At 34.1% G+C, this 17,468-nt stretch overlaps 1 protein-coding gene across 2 annotated transcripts; it reads right to left on the reverse strand.

The window, feature by feature from the left end:
• Positions 1 to 65: 65 nt before the first annotated feature.
• LOC105331194 (uncharacterized) lies at positions 66 to 16,374 on the reverse strand. 2 transcript variants are annotated; one of them, XM_011433292.4, is made up of 3 exons: positions 15,232 to 16,374; positions 11,099 to 12,249; positions 66 to 321 (listed from the first exon to the last, which is right to left on the reverse strand). In XM_011433292.4, exons 1-3 carry the CDS (start codon positions 15,260 to 15,262, stop codon positions 175 to 177), a joined length of 1,329 nt encoding a protein of 442 aa, XP_011431594.2. In that variant the 5' UTR covers positions 15,263 to 16,374; the 3' UTR covers positions 66 to 174. The 2 variants fall into 2 exon arrangements, with proteins under 2 accessions (XP_011431594.2, XP_034307719.2); XM_034451828.2 differs by lacking the exon at positions 15,232 to 16,374 and adding an exon at positions 12,383 to 12,708.
• Positions 16,375 to 17,468: the final 1,094 nt, after the last annotated feature.

The following is a 17,468-nucleotide window of genomic DNA, read 5'->3' on the forward strand; positions in this document are numbered from 1 at the left end:
TTCACCTGCATTAAAATAATGAGGCAAAACCAACTTTAAAACGATGCAAAATTGAAAACCAAAGATATTATATTGAAATATGTTTTAATTGAAACGAACTCAACGGCTTTAATAATAAATCTTTCAAAGGCTCCAACAGTCAATCATAACAAAGTTAAAATTTATATGCTTACATCACAGAATGTAAACGAAGACTAAAATCAACCCTATCACAAGTCCAAGAACCCCGCATGCGCAGTAAATAGTTCCTCTGTCGGCCTTCTTCCCTACTCTCTCGATTTCTCTGATTTCTCGGTCCAGTCTGTTCATATGTTCTTCACTCTGGAAAAAGTAAAAAAAACAACCCAGTAATATACATGAGAACTTTACATTAACACCCGCAATAATGGAACTTATGAAAAACATATAATTGACGTCGGACACATAAAAACCATTGAGCTTTTGCAGGCATCCATTATTATTGTTGTTTTCCGCTAGGAAGAGTATTTATTTGTAAGGGTCATGATAACTTTTTGTTTAGATAACATAGGACCAATGCACTTTATGTGGTCAAATAACTTACATGTGTGCACACACACAGTTATTGAACTAGTGCTGATGTCAACTATGTTACAATTTCAATACTCCCCCCCCCTCCCCGTTCAAAAAAATATTCCTATAGAAGAAGGGAATTCTTTGACATTGTTGAGAAAGTTTAATGACTGGTAAAAAGGAAATTTCCGAATAAGATGTAGATGGTATTTCTGCCTTGAATAGGATAACGTACTGTAAACAAAATTTTATAATAAAAGTATTTAGAGAAACATTTTGATATAAACTGGTTTAATATAAAACTCTTAAAAAAGTATCAAAATCTCAAAATAGTAACATTTTAAAATGAACCTTTGTGTGTATTGCATAATACACTAGGTCTATGCTTCATAGTTTTGCCATGCTATTTAAAAAAACGAACCAATTTTAATAAATAAATGATTGGGGCTTTAACCTACTTAACTACATATAAGAATTGTCATTTTTTGAATGACTGAAATGTTTAAATATGTAACATAATAAAGCTTAAAGAATGAAGCTTTTTAAGTTGATGGTTACATCTACCAAAATTATTGACTTTCAAAAAACATTCTTGGTGTTTGTTTGATTAATCAAACAATCAAACCGAGAACAATTGGCAATTTTGCTATTGCATGATTTCATTATGACATAAAGTTAATATATTTAAAATTTGAAATTGTAATATACATGTACGGTTTTCCCCATTTTATAGTCCATTTTCCTAAAGTTATGCTTTATATCAAGCAATGGTTTAAATGAGCATGGTAACAATTTGGTCAAAATTTATTTTTTCGTTTTTAATGTTTATAATAATTCAATGCATGAGGCATTTGTTATATTCAACAGACATTTGAGTGTCATTCGTCGAGTTATAAGAGAGATACAGAGCTCACAATTCTTTGTTATGAAAAGTTTAGGTCATGTTTTTGTTTATATTTTGAATGATTAAAAGAAATTTCCATGTTACGACCTTAAATGAATGTGACAAACGTAAGTAATTGTTTATTTATGTTCAAAACAATTTAGCAGATAGAAAAATCAGCTTGATAAAAAGAACTTTTACCGGTATATCAAACCAATGTAAACAAAAATATGGCACAAACCTACAAGTTGTTTACATAACAAAGAATGGTGAGCTATGTATCTTGCTTATAACTCTGTGACTGACACCCAAATTTCGGATGATCATTAGAAATGCAGTGCTAAAGCACATTAAACAATCAAAACAGAAAAATAAAATTTGACGAAATTGTGACCATGCCCCCGTAAAGTCAAATTTTACTTCAATCGTTCTGTAATTGTTATTTTCTATTTTACGTTGTTAATTTGCTCTTAGGTAATTTTGTTACTAATGAACAAACCAGTTTTAACTAACCTAATCTCCATTAACGATGGAATACCACATGAAAATATACCATAGGGTAAAGCTTTAAATGATTTAAGGCATGTGATGTCAATTTAAAATGAGAATGTCTGTACGTAAATGATGAATCAGTCGATGTTAAAAACAACAGCAACAAAAACACAACAAGGGTATATGAAGTCGAATAATTATGATCAAATCTACTGAAAAGCCCTTGGGCTTCACAAGATTTGGTCACGTGGGTAACCAAATTCAAATATATTGCGTAATAGATATGTTATTTGAAATATCTAGAAAAATCTGATTAAGTATGCAAATAAACAAAAACTCAAATGTCTTAATTTACATATCAAAATTACGTATAACAATTCCTATGTTGATAGTAGCAGCTACTAGTATTTTATCTTACTATTTTTATCTTAATAATATGCTACAGATCTCATCTGAAATTGTGATTTTAAATACAAATGTAGCGCTGCTTGTGATCGTAATTTCTTTTATTATCAAGCCCCCCCCCCCCATCCCCCCCCCCCCAAAAAAAAAGACCCAAAAAAGAAAAGCAAACAAGATAACATCAAACAGACAAAGAAATAGAATTACAACAAAACAAGACAAAATAATCAAAAACCCCTCCCACTAAAAAAAAACAATGTATAGAATGTACTCATAGGAGCTGATCTTTTAAAAAAACCCAAATGATATCTAATATCTAATAATTCAGCTGTGTTCATTACATAATTAGTATATAAAAGTAATCGAAAGATAACATCCCCCAACACCCCAAACTCTGAATGGAAATAACAAAGTTAGCAATTAAAAATTTTTTTTCTCGAAAAGATATGTCGCGTCGTCTTAATGTTATGTTAGCGTGTATAAAAACTATATAGATCTTCTCATATTGAACAATTCCCGTGTACACTTCAACCCGACCCCATCTCTCGCCCAGAAGAAATGGCACTAGAGCAGGTTGCAACTCAAAATTGGTTGGGAAGATTTTATAAGCCCCAAGGGAGAATCTTACAGTTATACAAATGTCTTAATCTGGTCTTGTTTACTTAGCTTCATGTCGTAATATTTCTAATCAATAGTAATGGGACTTAGCGCCTATTGCACGTCACGAAAGCAGGATTCAAACCTTGCCCTACATGAAAAAATTGGGGCAAAATTGTGTTTTCAAGTGTCTTATAATCAAATAGCATTTATCAAATTTACATATATGATTATTGAATTGAAAATCATTTAGCAAAGGTTTATCTTTATTAAACAAAGTTTTACACTTGAAACCACTTATTTTATTTAATTATTTAATTAAAGTTCTTAGAAAATGAATAGTGAAAAAAACAAACAAACATCTAGCTGGATACATTGCAAAGTGGTAAAAAAACAATATCCATTATACATCGTATGAATATTTGATACCATTCAACTTTTAATTGAACTCCTGCTTACTGTTCAAGCAAATGGACAATCAATCAACAGTGTTTGACAAACTTTGCCATCAATAAATTTAAAGTGTTCCGAACACAAGCGTAGACCAATATTATGAAACAAAAATTTAGATATTCAAGCAATATGTCAGTAAAAACGAGTTTTGTTTTTCCGTACTTGATTTTTCCTGGGTTAAAGGACATTTGTCTTTAGATGAAATTAAAAGAAGTAAACTTAAAATTATAAGAAAACTTGGTCCAAATATAGACATTTCTTCGATATCATTTTTTTTTTCAAAAACATTTTTCATTAGTGTTTCGGGGATCTGAAATGTTGGACAGTTTCATTCTGTCTCGAGGAGTTAAATGCTAGGATGCAATGAATAGGTGGTTGAAAGTCAAAACAAAATGCATTACATAGTAAATAGAAGCTGATTCGTATGGTACTTAGAAAAAGAAATGGGATTAGCTAGCATTAGCGTTAAGATATTGCTATATTGAATACACATTTCAGTCCAAGTACATAAGAAAAAAACGAGATTTAAAAAAAAAAAGATGTATCATAGCTTGTTATCAATGCTATGTACAGAACATTGACTCCAACATAAGCTTACCAAAGGTTTTTGGTTTATTGTGAAATTCTAGCTATAGAACACAAGTACTAAAACATGCTTACATCATTAGTTTTCATATCCAATCTAATACGAGCGTATTTTTCTCAGACATATACTAGTAATTTTTATCAGGGTGATCTAATAGCTGTACTTGATGACCACTAGGGTTACAACTTTGGCCATGGATACATGTACGTTGCCATCTATGGTTTTGAAGTAGAGCAATAATTGCAGAAACGAAATAACAAATAATTATCTTCCGTTCTGTCACGGCATACGTGCATATTTATTTTCCGATAAAAGCACTTTGTACATGTATGAAATTTGATGGACGTTTCGTATACTGAGTGTAGCTAAGAAAAGATCTCGCAATTATACTCATATTACACACAAGTTATTATACCTATGCATGTTTAATTAGCTGGGCAAAGAAAAGTATCAGGGGGAAAATCTTGGTTTCGCTGCTTTTTGTTTAACATTGATTTACGGCAGAACTAGCATTCAACTATCTTCAATTTCATGAAATATTAATTTAATTATAGCCATGTTTGCGAACTTATTTAATTCAGTGAGCTATCCAATAAGATTTATCGTTTTGTCCAAGAAAACTACATGTAAGCCCGGCCGCCCGTGGTTAAGCTTGCAATTGAGAGGTCTGCATTCCGTTCTAAGTGGTGTTTAAAAGAGGGTATTTGCGGGTCGCAGGTTCGAATTCACTGTGATGCGACACCAAACCAAACATTGAAAAGAGTTCTCTGAAGAAGGTTTTATCATGACAACTGTTAATGGCTAAAATGGTAAAGAATAAAGAAATATTCATATTAAAACATAATAAAAACCCCAAACCAATGGATACTGATCAAAGAACATTGTTAACTTTTAATGTTTAAAAGAGATGGACTTTCAAATTTAAAGAAATATGCATTTTGGGCCGATAAAACACGAATGATTCAATACAGAATATATATTACACATATACAGTACCTCTGTGTATTAAAATTAAGTCATATATAAGTATGGAAACTATACGAACTATACGTTCTTACTGTGTATGAACATTGATTTGCGTTTTTCATTGAAAAACTACTGAAGTAAAGTGAAAAAATATTCACAAAAGAAAACAATAAATTCATAAAAATAAATTTCATTTTAAATTGCTAATATTTCAAGTACAATATAAAGAAATATTATTAAAATGTAACAAATCTTGCTGCATTTTTCAGAAAAGTATGATTTAGACTTGAGGCTGTAGCCATTTTATTGTAGTTTTATATCTCTGACTAAAACAGAGATTGAAATAAAATTACATAACATTAAAGCCTATATAATGTGGAATTAATTAATAATCTGACACAAAACATGTGGTTTTTACAATGTCAATGGGTCATTTTGGAAGTAAATTTAGTAAACTTGAAGATACAGCATGGACCAATGTCATTACTGATCATCCACCCTCTGGACGCTGTGGGTACTTGTAATTTGTTCTGAACTACAATTCTTTAATTCAATACCAATCTTATATATTATGAATTATGAATTATGTTGGGGTGGAGAAACGGTTTTTCTTGGGAAACTCACTTCAAAAGCAAGAAGAAGACCCAAGGTAATCGGGTTCTAGAAAGAGCCTGTTGTAACCACAATAATGTTGCCGCTTAATATCATATCTGAAGATGTGGCCAAAACTCAAATATTATAGAGACTGAAGAGATAATTTTGACTGCTAATATTTATTTCATTACAGTTTATATTTTCTACATGCAGATTGTAAGTACGTAGAATGACGACCTCTTTAAATTGATTTCAGGCATTTATTATTCAAACTTTTAAAAATTTCACTACAAAAGTGATTCAACATTTGTTATGACTCATACCAATTTTAAATAACTAATAAGCAGAAATAAATTATATTTATATGTTTTAAAGTCAGCCGTGATATTTCGCACTTGCGTAAATATGATATTTGAAAAAATTAATTCACACAGAAACCATACTCGAAGTAAAAATAAGGAATTAAAAAGCATCTTTAAATTATATCAACTTATCGACTATTGAAAACCATTTTTCTTTACGTAGTGCACATTCATTGTATTCTTATTTACGTTTATATCAGAATTGATTCTTAAAATGGTAAGTAATGACGAGTTTCGATTTTTCTGTACACAAACTATAGCTTAGTACATTTATCTGAGTAATAGTTTAGGCACGTTATTGCTATGTACTAGTATGACTTAAATCAAAATTTTAAAAAATCACCCCCCCCAAAAAAAAAAACAACAACAAAAACCCCAGTACAGTGAGTTTCTTTGTACCAATGATATTGTAAATATATATATAAGTGGGGAATGGCTTGCCCGAATTAGCATGTGCTATATTTCCAGCAGTTGTTAATACGGGATATGACCTTGACTACTTTCCATGGAAATCGATTGAAATGTTGGAAGTTTTGCTTATAATAACGAACACAGTCACCCAATGCAGCGCGCCATTCGATCACCTGTTCCACAAAATGATACCTAACTACTTGAATGAAAAATGAGTAGAAAGAATCTCAAGAAAACTAAAGGTCACGAGTCACGTGATCAAGATGGTGAACAATCTGATGCAAGGCTGAACTGTGCATCTCTTTTTGTACCTTTTAATTATTAATGGAATCTTTTATATAGCTTATATAATGTGGTAATTTTGAATAATAGATAAAGATTTTTTCATAATAAATAACAAATTCTGCGTGTCATTTTCCTCTAGAAACTTGCTGCATCATATGTGATCCCAGCAGCGGGTTCTTGATTTGAGAAAAAAAAATCGTGTGTTCGGCAAACAGATTTCTATTTTATCATTTATGAATACCTGTATCACGTTTAAGGTGGAATAACACACCTGGAAAAAGTCACTCAAATTAAATTTTTTGGTAATGAAAGATATAATGATAAATAAACTGTACAATTGTCAAATAAGCGAAAAATTTGATGTTTGGGGATAAAAAATGAATATCTAAAATAATTATTTCAGTTAGTAACAACAAAAGACCCTGCGGGATTCGAACTCGGGATGTATGGATAACAAGTGGAACACTTCATCCACTCGGCTATGGAGTAAGTTACATGTTTCGGTCCATAAAATCCCTTTAAAAAAAGGAAATGTCGTTTCGATCAGCGGTCAGCCATTTTGTGATGATATGTTATTCCACCTTAACCACAAGGAAATATTGAATTAGCATACGCAGTATAAGATAAAGTGTCTCTTTTTTCCTGTTTTCTGTACAACTATTTTTGTTTTGGTGCTTAATTCCATGAGACATACTGGCTTTTGACACTTTAATACAAGGACATCTTAACCGATGTTGAATAAAGGAGAATTATTGTAGGTTATAGCCCTGACTCTCAGCATTGTATATGTGATTGTATCGGGCATATTACAGAATTGAAAAACAAATCCCATCTACATCACGTGTTTTAAGGTTTTAAGGTGAATGATATTGAAAGGAGGTCCTTATCATTGACAAACAATATTTTTTACTTTCATTTTGTATAGACTGTCTCTATCTCTAGATGGTCCGTATAATTAAATTTCTGTGTAATCGTGGTGTTGCACAAAGACACAAATCGTATCTAAAGCCATCGAATTAGTTTTCATTTGAAAAATAATATTTGCGCCCATTGCTAATGCTAACATACTGGATCAATAGCAGATATGTATAGGAGTGCTGTTATGTTCCAATGATGAAAAGTACAACTGGGAAAACCCGGCATGTAATCCAATTTACCTGCAATCAGATTTTATGGCTCTTGTTATTTTTCTCTAGACAGATGCGATGGTTATGATACAGGCGGTCACATGTCCATTAGTGATGCAAAAATGAATCAATCTCCTAAACAAATGAGGCATTCAAAGAAATGGATTTGTAAACAAATGCATATGCATCTTTTCTTTCAACAAATACTACACCGGGGTCTGTTTATATTTGAACGATACTCGTTCTTTCATCGCGGATCTAAAAATGGCAAAAAGAATCTTGACTGAGAGCAAGTGTTTTTGGCTTAACGATTAAAATCACTCCTCAGCTTTTACGCCATGCCAAAGTTTTCCGTGTAATTTTTCTTGATATTAAAATCGTCCCGTTTTGGCCGATCAACATATGGCGAAATTCTTTTGCAGTATTACACATTTTATTCGAACATTATAATGAAGTATATCAACAAACATATTTGTAATTTAACGTTGGAGGGAATCGGTGCTAACAATTGCGTTAATCAATTTATCATTTCGCTTTGTTTAATATTAAAAAAAAATGAATATTAGCCATGACGTCACAGATGATGGCGTTCTTGACAAATATATTAGTCATTTGGTCTTTTCTGACTGGACAAGCTGGTGATATTGGGATTACGTCACGACAAAGGACCCAAAATGATTCACAAAATCTGTTTGCTAAATAATCCGAATCGATAAAAACGTAACTGGGTGAGAAATTCTAACCGATCGAAATCAATTGAGTACGTAGAGTATTAGTAGTGAAACAAGGTTTCATTGTGTTATGTGTCTTTTTAAAACAACACTCATATTTGAAAGAAAAAAACACAAAAAAACAAAACAAAACTGAGGACATACAACCTGAATAAATTTATATCTGCCACTGTATCTTTTTGTTAACGTTTTCTATCTCTTATAAACTAGTGTATAAACGTAATGCTTCTGTGATGTATCTTACTGTATTGGCATCGTCTTATCCAGTTTTGCAACCTTAGGAGTCGTCGAATAAATGAAAAACAGACACACTTAACAAATGTGCTCGACATGCTTTAAAATTGTAAAGTATACATGCAAGCAATATGTATTGAAATGTTGGACACACAAAAACAAAATACTAAATGCAACTTTGAATTTCGCTGTTTCCAGAATTTTTTTACTTGTATTTTTTTCTTTTCGGTCTTTTGCCATTAGTTTTGTCCACTGATTTCCTCAAGTCAATACTCAGCCTCAAATCTGAGGTTTGACCTCAAGTTTATGCACTTTTCTTTAAAGGATTTGAGATGAGGAATGAGTTGAGGGATTAGAAAATTTTGGTGACGGTAGCACCTGGTTTTTTTTTCCATCAGCGGATATGTCAAAGAAGAAATTGCATCACAGTTTTGACAACAAATAGTAAAGTGTCAATTTAACAGTTATTTCTCGTTTTAAATCCACAATAACCGTAGGAAGCACGTGATTGTTTATTGTATTTCAGTCACACTTTACTCGATATAGGATTAAATCATAGGAAGTGACGTAATAAAATATAAGTTTATCAAGCTAAAGCGGAACGTAACATTTATAGCAATGTCATCAATATGAAAAACGGCGTGCTCGTTTTGGCAATTTTATCAGGGCTAACTTTGAGTGTAGAACGATTCGCAATGTCATTAAATTACCACCCCCAACTTGGTAAAAGCAATTTTGAACCACGAGGGGAAGATTTAGCTTGAATGATCTATCTCTTTGAGCCGTGTTTTTATGTTTTTTCTTCTTTTGGAATAATGGTGAGAATTGCCTTATTTCTGTCTTTGACTTACTGATAGATAATGTCAAATGTTACATAATGAACGAACTTTAGCAGAATTAAGGGGTGAAATTAGCTAAACTATGTAATAAGGATGGATGCAAACTATTCTGTACTGCAGAGGAGCCCTTAAGGAGGCTGAGTGGCCAACACATTAACCATCAGATCTACCTTAAACTTTTATAGATGAACTTGTTTAGCTATCAACATTTATTTGGTAACGAAAACATCCATATACATTAACTTGAGTATTTTTCCTATATATCTATACTACTATATTAAAATAATAGACTCGAATTTTTGGGCTTTAATACCGAGAAATCGGAAGAGTACTGTCTTTTGTTTTATATATTTTAAACAACATTGATACTTGAAGATTACCAATTTGTTTTTATTTTTCCTCAATCAAGCTTCGCTAATTAATTAAAAAATCCGGAAATCATCTGGATTTTTTGGATTTTACAATCTTGCGCATGCGCATTACATTCATGCTAAATCATAGGAGTCTCTTTAGTTAAATTAAATGTTTCCACAAAATCACATTTGCATGGATAAACAAAGAAACGATGTTACAAATACGTGTAAATTTTCATTAATTCTGTTCTTCAAAGGAAATACGGGAGATAACTCTAACTCATTTAATGGTGTATTTGATATGAAAAATCCCAAGAGTTCCGAATGCCAACATGGAGTATAAATTCGAAGCGAGTAAAAAACCAAATTGAATTCTTCATAAATATGAATTAGGTATTTACAGCCTCAAAATGGTTTGTTATGAACAATTTGACTGCTATTTTCAACGCAGCTTCATTAATTTTCTCCAAAATCGTATCGGAGCGATTCTGCAGTTTTCTGCTACATTACGGGTATATGTGAGGCATTTTAACTGTGGTGAAGGCCTGCCCCGAGACACAGTTAGATCGTTCTACTTAAGCAGAGTGAAGTGAAATTAATAGCATTATTGTATACTTAAAGCTTGGTTATGTTAATGTCAACAATACGGTGTGTCGATGTATCTATTTCATAAATGTCCGATATCATATGCAATATGTCTACCCGTGCACACACGGGTCAAAGTCTAGTCCTTATTAAGAATCTCTTCTTAAGAAAACAAATATAGTCTTAAAATGGCCACGATCATCGAGTCCTCTTAATATTTTTTTAACGTAAAAATGTAATACGAAATACATGTATCAACTGATCGAATACGTTTTCCATATGATTAACACAAGTAAATAATTATAAACAGCTGATAAAGAGTGGTGGGAAAAGACAATTCGATCATTAATGTTGTTTATTAACGATGTTGATCCTTACCAGAGGCACAGGAAAGTTGATGCTTACCACAGTGGTAAAAAAAATTGTCTTTGCTGTTGATTCTTACCACATTGTTAGGGAAGTTATTTATGCTGTTGATGCTTACCACAATGGTAGGGAAGTTATCTTAGCTGTAGATTTTTACGAGAGGGTTGGGAAATTATTAATGCTGTTGATACTTAGGAGATTGGTGGGGATGTTATTCATGCTGTTGATTCTTACCAGTGTCGCGAGGGAAGGTAACAATGCTTTAAAGTGGTAGAGACGGTATCAATGCCTTTATGCTTACCAGAGTGGTCGGGAAGGTATTAATGCTGTTGATGCTGCCACCGGACGCCAGCGTCTGGTGGCTCCCTATTACGTCGCTGTATCTCACCGTTTTCTTCCCGATGTCTCTTTTATGTTTGCCGGCGCTATATCCACTTGGGCCGGGCTGTGGTGAAATGGACCGTGACGAAAGCCCGGATAAAGGTCTACCCTTATTCCAAATATTGAAAGGTTTCACTGATAAACTTGTTTCTGAGTCTGTCACACTTGGCTCATGTATCGCGTGGGAATGTCTCTCTAAGCTACTTGGTAAACTCACAGATTGGTCCACAAAATCGCCATTGTCGTTTTGGCGTGCTTTGTGCCAGCTTACGCCGTGCTTAGCAGAAAAGTTTGATTCGGAACCGCTCGCGCTATGATGAGACAAAAACGGTTGTTTTTCGGAAGTCCCATCATCATCATCTTCTTGATATGACGAAATAAGTGTCCCATTGCACACAACCCGTGGTTCCAAATCTATATTTATGACTTCCGGTTCCGCTTCATCAGGGTAGCTGCTATTATGTAAAAGTAAATCGGACCCAGACAACGTATCCGTTTTAAAGTTGTCACAATCAGTCGGGTATTCATAAGTGCTCGCACTTTCATTAGTGTCAGTAACCTGCACATGGAAATCATCGATTGAATTGACAATTCTTGAGATTGGTGATAACTCTTTTTCTAGTGTTCCTTTTGGAAGTATACCATTAACTTTCATGAAATTAGGTGGCCCGCCATTACACATGTGGTTTTTGTCTTTTCTGTGGGCATTGGAAATGGTTGGGTGAACACATACATTATTTACCTGCCCTCTAGGTCCGTTCAGGCTTGGTCCTTTGTCACTTTGGCGTCTCTTATCGCGAGATATTTGGCAACAACTTCCAAACTCTTCCTCCTGCCTCACCTTTGATTGTCCGTGAAGAAGGGGATCACTGTTCCTGTGGTAATACAAGGACGCAGGCAGCCTGACGTCCGAACAATGCTTGGGAGAAAACACAACTGGAAATCCATTAAGTCCATCCTTTTGAAATGGGATTAATTCCAGCGACTTTGATGTATTGTTATTTTCCGTTGTCGTTTTCTTCTGCAACAACTTGACGGCATCCATGCACGAATATGTTAAAGTCTGTGTACCTGTAAAGCAAAAGTAGAATCAATTTCAACCGAATCGTTGTTCTGATTAAGACAGTAGAAAACACCGTCAGACAATTCGCTCTCCATCTAATGGGCGATTATTCCAACTTAATCTGCATATTATTATTCTCACCTCATTTTACTTCATCAGACTATTTCTAAAATCGAAATACACAAAAGGATGGGAAAGCCTCCTCTTTTTTAACCATATCCGGACTGCGCCTTATCAATTCCTTGCGCTTGCCAGTTGTAATTGGCTCGTGCCATACATAAAATCTACAGCTATGTCATTCTTGAAATAAGCAAGACATGGGCTGTTTCTTGTATTCCAACTCGAGGGGATTAACAGACCTCCCCAACATAACCACTGTTCCAACGCATTTACAGGGGTCTCTCCCCTGAATTTCTGTACCGAGGTAAACGTAAAAAAGATCCCTCCCAACGGAGCGAGTGACAGACATAATCAATGCAATAGATTTAAAAATATAGCATGCTCTAACCGAAACTAAAATCTTGCTAGCTTTGGGGTGTGTCTTAAACATTAAGAAATACAGTATCATTCATCAGAGATGTAATGGACCCTCTATGAGTTCAGAAATGGCATGAAGGTCTACTTTTTGGGTAATGCGGGGTTCGTGTCCTTTTTTTTAACCAGTGAACAATCTTCAAAGACAACAACGTACTGTATGATAAAAAGCGTTTGAATTGCTATATAAAGTACTATATCGTAATATGCTTACTAATTAAATACAAATTGTGTAACACACTTAAATGGTGGGTAACTTCAACTACACGGGGTAACCATGGAGTTAATATAGTAGTAGTACTTTTTTACGGGTAGTAATTAAGTGGTTGCATATTCACACAGTTAAACACGCGCATACTAGTACTAAAGTTCTATTGATATGCTAGTACACATAATGAAGTTACCGAACTACAGCCTTATTAGTTATTAAAAAAAACATTTAAATAACCGCCAAAACATTTCATTACGTCACGTCACATTCAAACAGCAAAAGGTTTGTATTTGCAAATAACAAGATGGTGTATGAATTCTTGTTTATAAACTTTAAATGCCTTAGAAATGAATCCAAATCGATATATTTTATCTACCGCTTGCATTTGCTTAGTTGGATAACCAAGCAACACCGGTGAAAGTGATGGTTCTATATTTACTGTGAACTTCAGCTAGTACACCCCGAATGAGTGCACGGATAAAGCTATGTCTCGATCTGATAAAATGATCAGTTTATTTTAAGCCAATCCCGCTTTTTGTTTTGCTTTTCATAATTTTATTAATTTGGATATCAGATTGGAATCAGTTTCGGAATGTTGGGATCAAAATTCAGTTTATTAAACTAGATATTCCTTAAAATGCATTGGCTGCTAATGACCGGAATGACACTTTTTTCTTAGTTCTCTTTTTTTCTTAAAAGAAAAGTCGAATTGGAACCAGTTTTGGGTTGTTTGGGATCAATACCAGCCCCCCAAAATTCTGCCTCAATGAAGGATAAGTTGACGCGAGTGTCAGGGGGAACAGTTTTAATTACACAGTGCGCGGGTCCTAATAGATTACCCATCGTCGAACTCGGAATCAAGATTGGCGGGAATCAATAGATATTACTTCACATTATCCGCTCCCCCAACAAAACGTCTTACAGATGGCAGAAATGTAGGCAGACTTCATGCTACATGCAGCCAATTCATCTACTACGCATGCTCGTTTTTTAAAACTCAGAAATACATGTACAATGTGCATCCATACACTGGTTTTACATTTGCTAGGTTTATCAATTATCTTTAAATAAAAAAAAAGTATATTTGTCACTTTTAGTCACTAAATTTTGTGAAAATATCCCTCAAAATACATTTAACATTCTTCCTTAAATATGATTGAGTCAAAATCTTTTTAAAACCGAGATCGTTTTCCCATCCCCCACTTAACCCTGGCGATAGCGAGGATAATTCCATTGAAGTAAAAAAGGCGCATCACTAATTTGATAATAATGGTCTCCAGACAAGTGTATTTGGAACCTTGCTTGATTCCAGTTGTTAAAATTCGATGAATATTGGAGAAAACTTACAAGACCGCGCTTCTTTATTAATCACCCTGCTGTTAAGATATTCATTGCGCCACAATCATCCTGATAAAGTTCTTCCCATTCAGAGTTCGTTAATCAGATACAGACATTACTACAACCGTTTTTGTCTCTCTTGGCCCGTCCTCGTCACTTTTCAATAACAGTTGTTAATTTGTCCAAATTTGATTTTGGAGCCAAGCTGGAACTGCCTCTGGATGAACCGAAATTGGAGTTTTGGAGTGGTTTATGTGCACAATAAACCGAACAACTAAGGCTGATCTTTGGTTAACCCTTCTAAGCCGCCTTCTATGGGCTTCCACGGAGGGGAAACGTACAGATAATGGGACATAAAGTAACCCAGGGCTCAATTAGTGCCGTACCAGACAATCTTTGACAGAGAGTTAAACACATAGTAAGTACGCTTTGTTATCAAAGTGACAAGCAGTGGGTATCCCATATACAGGTATTCCGCGTGCTCTTTGAAATTACGTGCATACCCTCCTTTACACTCGAAAGGATCAAATAATACTCTCAAAAATTTGCAACAAAATTGTATAGATATGATAAATATTAAGGTTTTTTAAATAAAAAAACCCAGAACTGAAGATGAAATGAACCTGTCATGAACTTACATGGCATGCATGTAAAAATTTTGTAGTAAAGCATTCAAATTTCAAGGTATAAATACGGTTATAAACAAGAACAGTTTAGCGCAAGAAATATAAAGTCAAACCTGACCTTTGAACTCAAAAAGGCCAAGGCCTTTAATTCTTACTAATGGCCTAAAATAGTAGCTATGCTAACAATCTATTTTAAAAATGCTTTGGGGTACAGGCAGATCAGCCATTAAGAGTGTTCACCTAAACATAAACTCTTGATATATTAAAAGTAGAAAGAATACCTGGTAAACTGGTCTCTACTGATGTAGCCATTTTCACTGTAATCTAGCTGACATGCGCTAAAACTGAGCTTTGAGTGAACTCAGACTTTCATAAACAAATCTGATTCTTTTGGTTTCATAGCTGTTTGGTGATCACTGGCCTACACTAAATTTTAACTATACATGGTCAAAACGATATCAATAACGTTTATGGTTTCACTTTCTTCTAAAACGCCGGTAAATGTAGCTGGTGTCAACTTGTTTCATTTTGTAATAGAACACAGATACATTTTCAATAATCTAAAGAAATAAAAGAATAAGCATGTTACTGAACATCTGACGATCGATGCTTGCAAAGCACTGTTTTGACGCCATATCGATCGAAATCACGTGACTTCCAATCTTCTGAAATATTCGATTCCTCGTGAGATGACAAAAGCTAATTATTCATGAATCGAGTTTTAAATTTTAAATTTGAATTCCAACACTGCAGCATATGAAATTATGTTCCACATTAAAGCTGTGAATTCCAATGGTAGAGAGGCCACAATTGATCCAGAGGTTGATGTAAATGATACAACACGTAGAAGATAGCTAGTCCCCGGCAAAACGATGATAAAAAGAGAACGTTTCCAATCTCTCACAATTCCTAAAGATTACTCCACCGAATTGATTCAAATTTCAGTTAATGTGCGAAGTTCACAGTCACTAACCGGAAGTTGTCAGTCTTAGCAATGAAAATGCTGCTGATCATAATTTAAAGGGAAGTAACTGTTGTATTTTTCAATTTATCGATCTGTTTTTTGCTATATATTGATTAGAACTCTGGGATAACAGTCGGGACACGGTGTGTGCATTGATTAGAATCCTGGCCTTAACATATCAACATTTCCGAACGTCCAACAGAGCTAAAGTAAAAACCGGTAGCATTCGTTGGAAACACTAGCCGTCCGCCGCCATTACTGAGCCAATGGCCTCGCTCAGCGGAGAAAGAAAAGATGTTTGCAATCGAAAAACGATTCTTTCTCCAAACATTTTGAATGTGAGCTAACACAAATATTTATACGTGTTCCGGATTTCTCTGCACTCAGGAATAGATTTCTGCTCTCTTCGGTCCTCTAATATAATTTCGGGCTCCCGCACCACTCGGAATTCATCGAAGTGGGTTGTCTTGATGAAGCCAATCAAATTTCTCCTATATATACAGCAAATAAGAGACTGAAGGACAATCCAATTGAATAATGGCTATTTTCTTAATAGTTTCTTTTTAGTTATTTTCAACTGTGTATACTTCCTATGAGCAAATTAAGTTACAAAATGTATTGTCGGAGAAATCGTCTCAAAGTTTTCAGGAATAACGAAATCGTGCAGGCTGATTTGGGGGGGTTTGCGTAAAAACTACAATAGCTAAAGTCTTTATTTTTTAACCATATGTAATTTACATCAACTCTAGTGGGAAGATTTGAGAAGTTTCAAGAAAATCTACCATCTGTTTCTTTTTCATGGCCATCTCAAAATACAGGCCCGTTTTAGTTTTCAATGCGCAATGATTAAACTAACGTCAGTCTCCTTAAAGTGCCATCAAGTTTTTTTTGGGTTTTGTTGTTGTTGTTATTGTTGTTGTTGTTGTGTGTGTGTGTGGGGGGGGGGGGGGGGTTGGCTGGAACGAGGGTGGAGTTGGCTGGAACGGTATAAGCCTCGGTGGTTACATGTATATGTTAGGGAGGAAGGGGGCTGGGACGGTGGTAGCATGTGTTTATCATATATATTTACGATTTAGACAAAATATATGTGTATATTTAAGAATTTGCTTAAAAATCGTATGTTCACTAAATCACTAAATTAATAAAACTCAAGATGTGCATACCCCCAAACGTTGTTATGTGATTCCCTGCTGTTGTTAAAAACAATGTGCAAGATAATACAGTGTTTAAAAGATGGAAAGATGTTTTTAAAAAATCCCACTTGAAGCCTCTTCTCAAGAAGGTCGATTAGAATACGTTCTTGCACATAACTATTTGGGAGTAGCTTTTTCATTTCACCACAATTGGTCAACTTACACTGAACTGTTATAATTGGTTTGACAGTATGCTTCATCGGTCTGGAATGGTTTCTTGCGACTGATTTTAAATATACTAGAACTTAAGATTATAAAAAGTACATAGATTTACAAATCATCATTTGTTCCAACTGAAATTAAGAAAAGCATTGATACCTTTAAAGTTATACACTTGAAATCGAGTTTTATTTCAGTAAAG

The sequence above is a fragment of the Magallana gigas genome, chromosome 5 (genome assembly GCF_963853765.1).
Source record: "Magallana gigas chromosome 5, xbMagGiga1.1, whole genome shotgun sequence".
Lineage (NCBI taxonomy): Eukaryota > Metazoa > Mollusca > Bivalvia > Ostreida > Ostreidae > Magallana > Magallana gigas.

What these genes read in the sequence shown, in the direction of transcription:
- LOC105331194 (XM_011433292.4), bottom strand. Translation starts at nt 15,262, where the DNA reads ATGGCTACATCAGTAGAGACCAGTTTACCAG. An exon ending in AGTAGAGACCAGTTTACCAG is followed by an intron (nt 12,250 to 15,231) that starts GTATTCTTTCTA and finishes TTTGCTTTACAG; the next exon opens with GTACACAGACTTTAACATAT. An exon ending in ATACCTTCCCGACCACTCTG is followed by an intron (nt 322 to 11,098) that starts GTAAGCATAAAG and finishes TACTTTTTCCAG; the next exon opens with AGTGAAGAACATATGAACAG.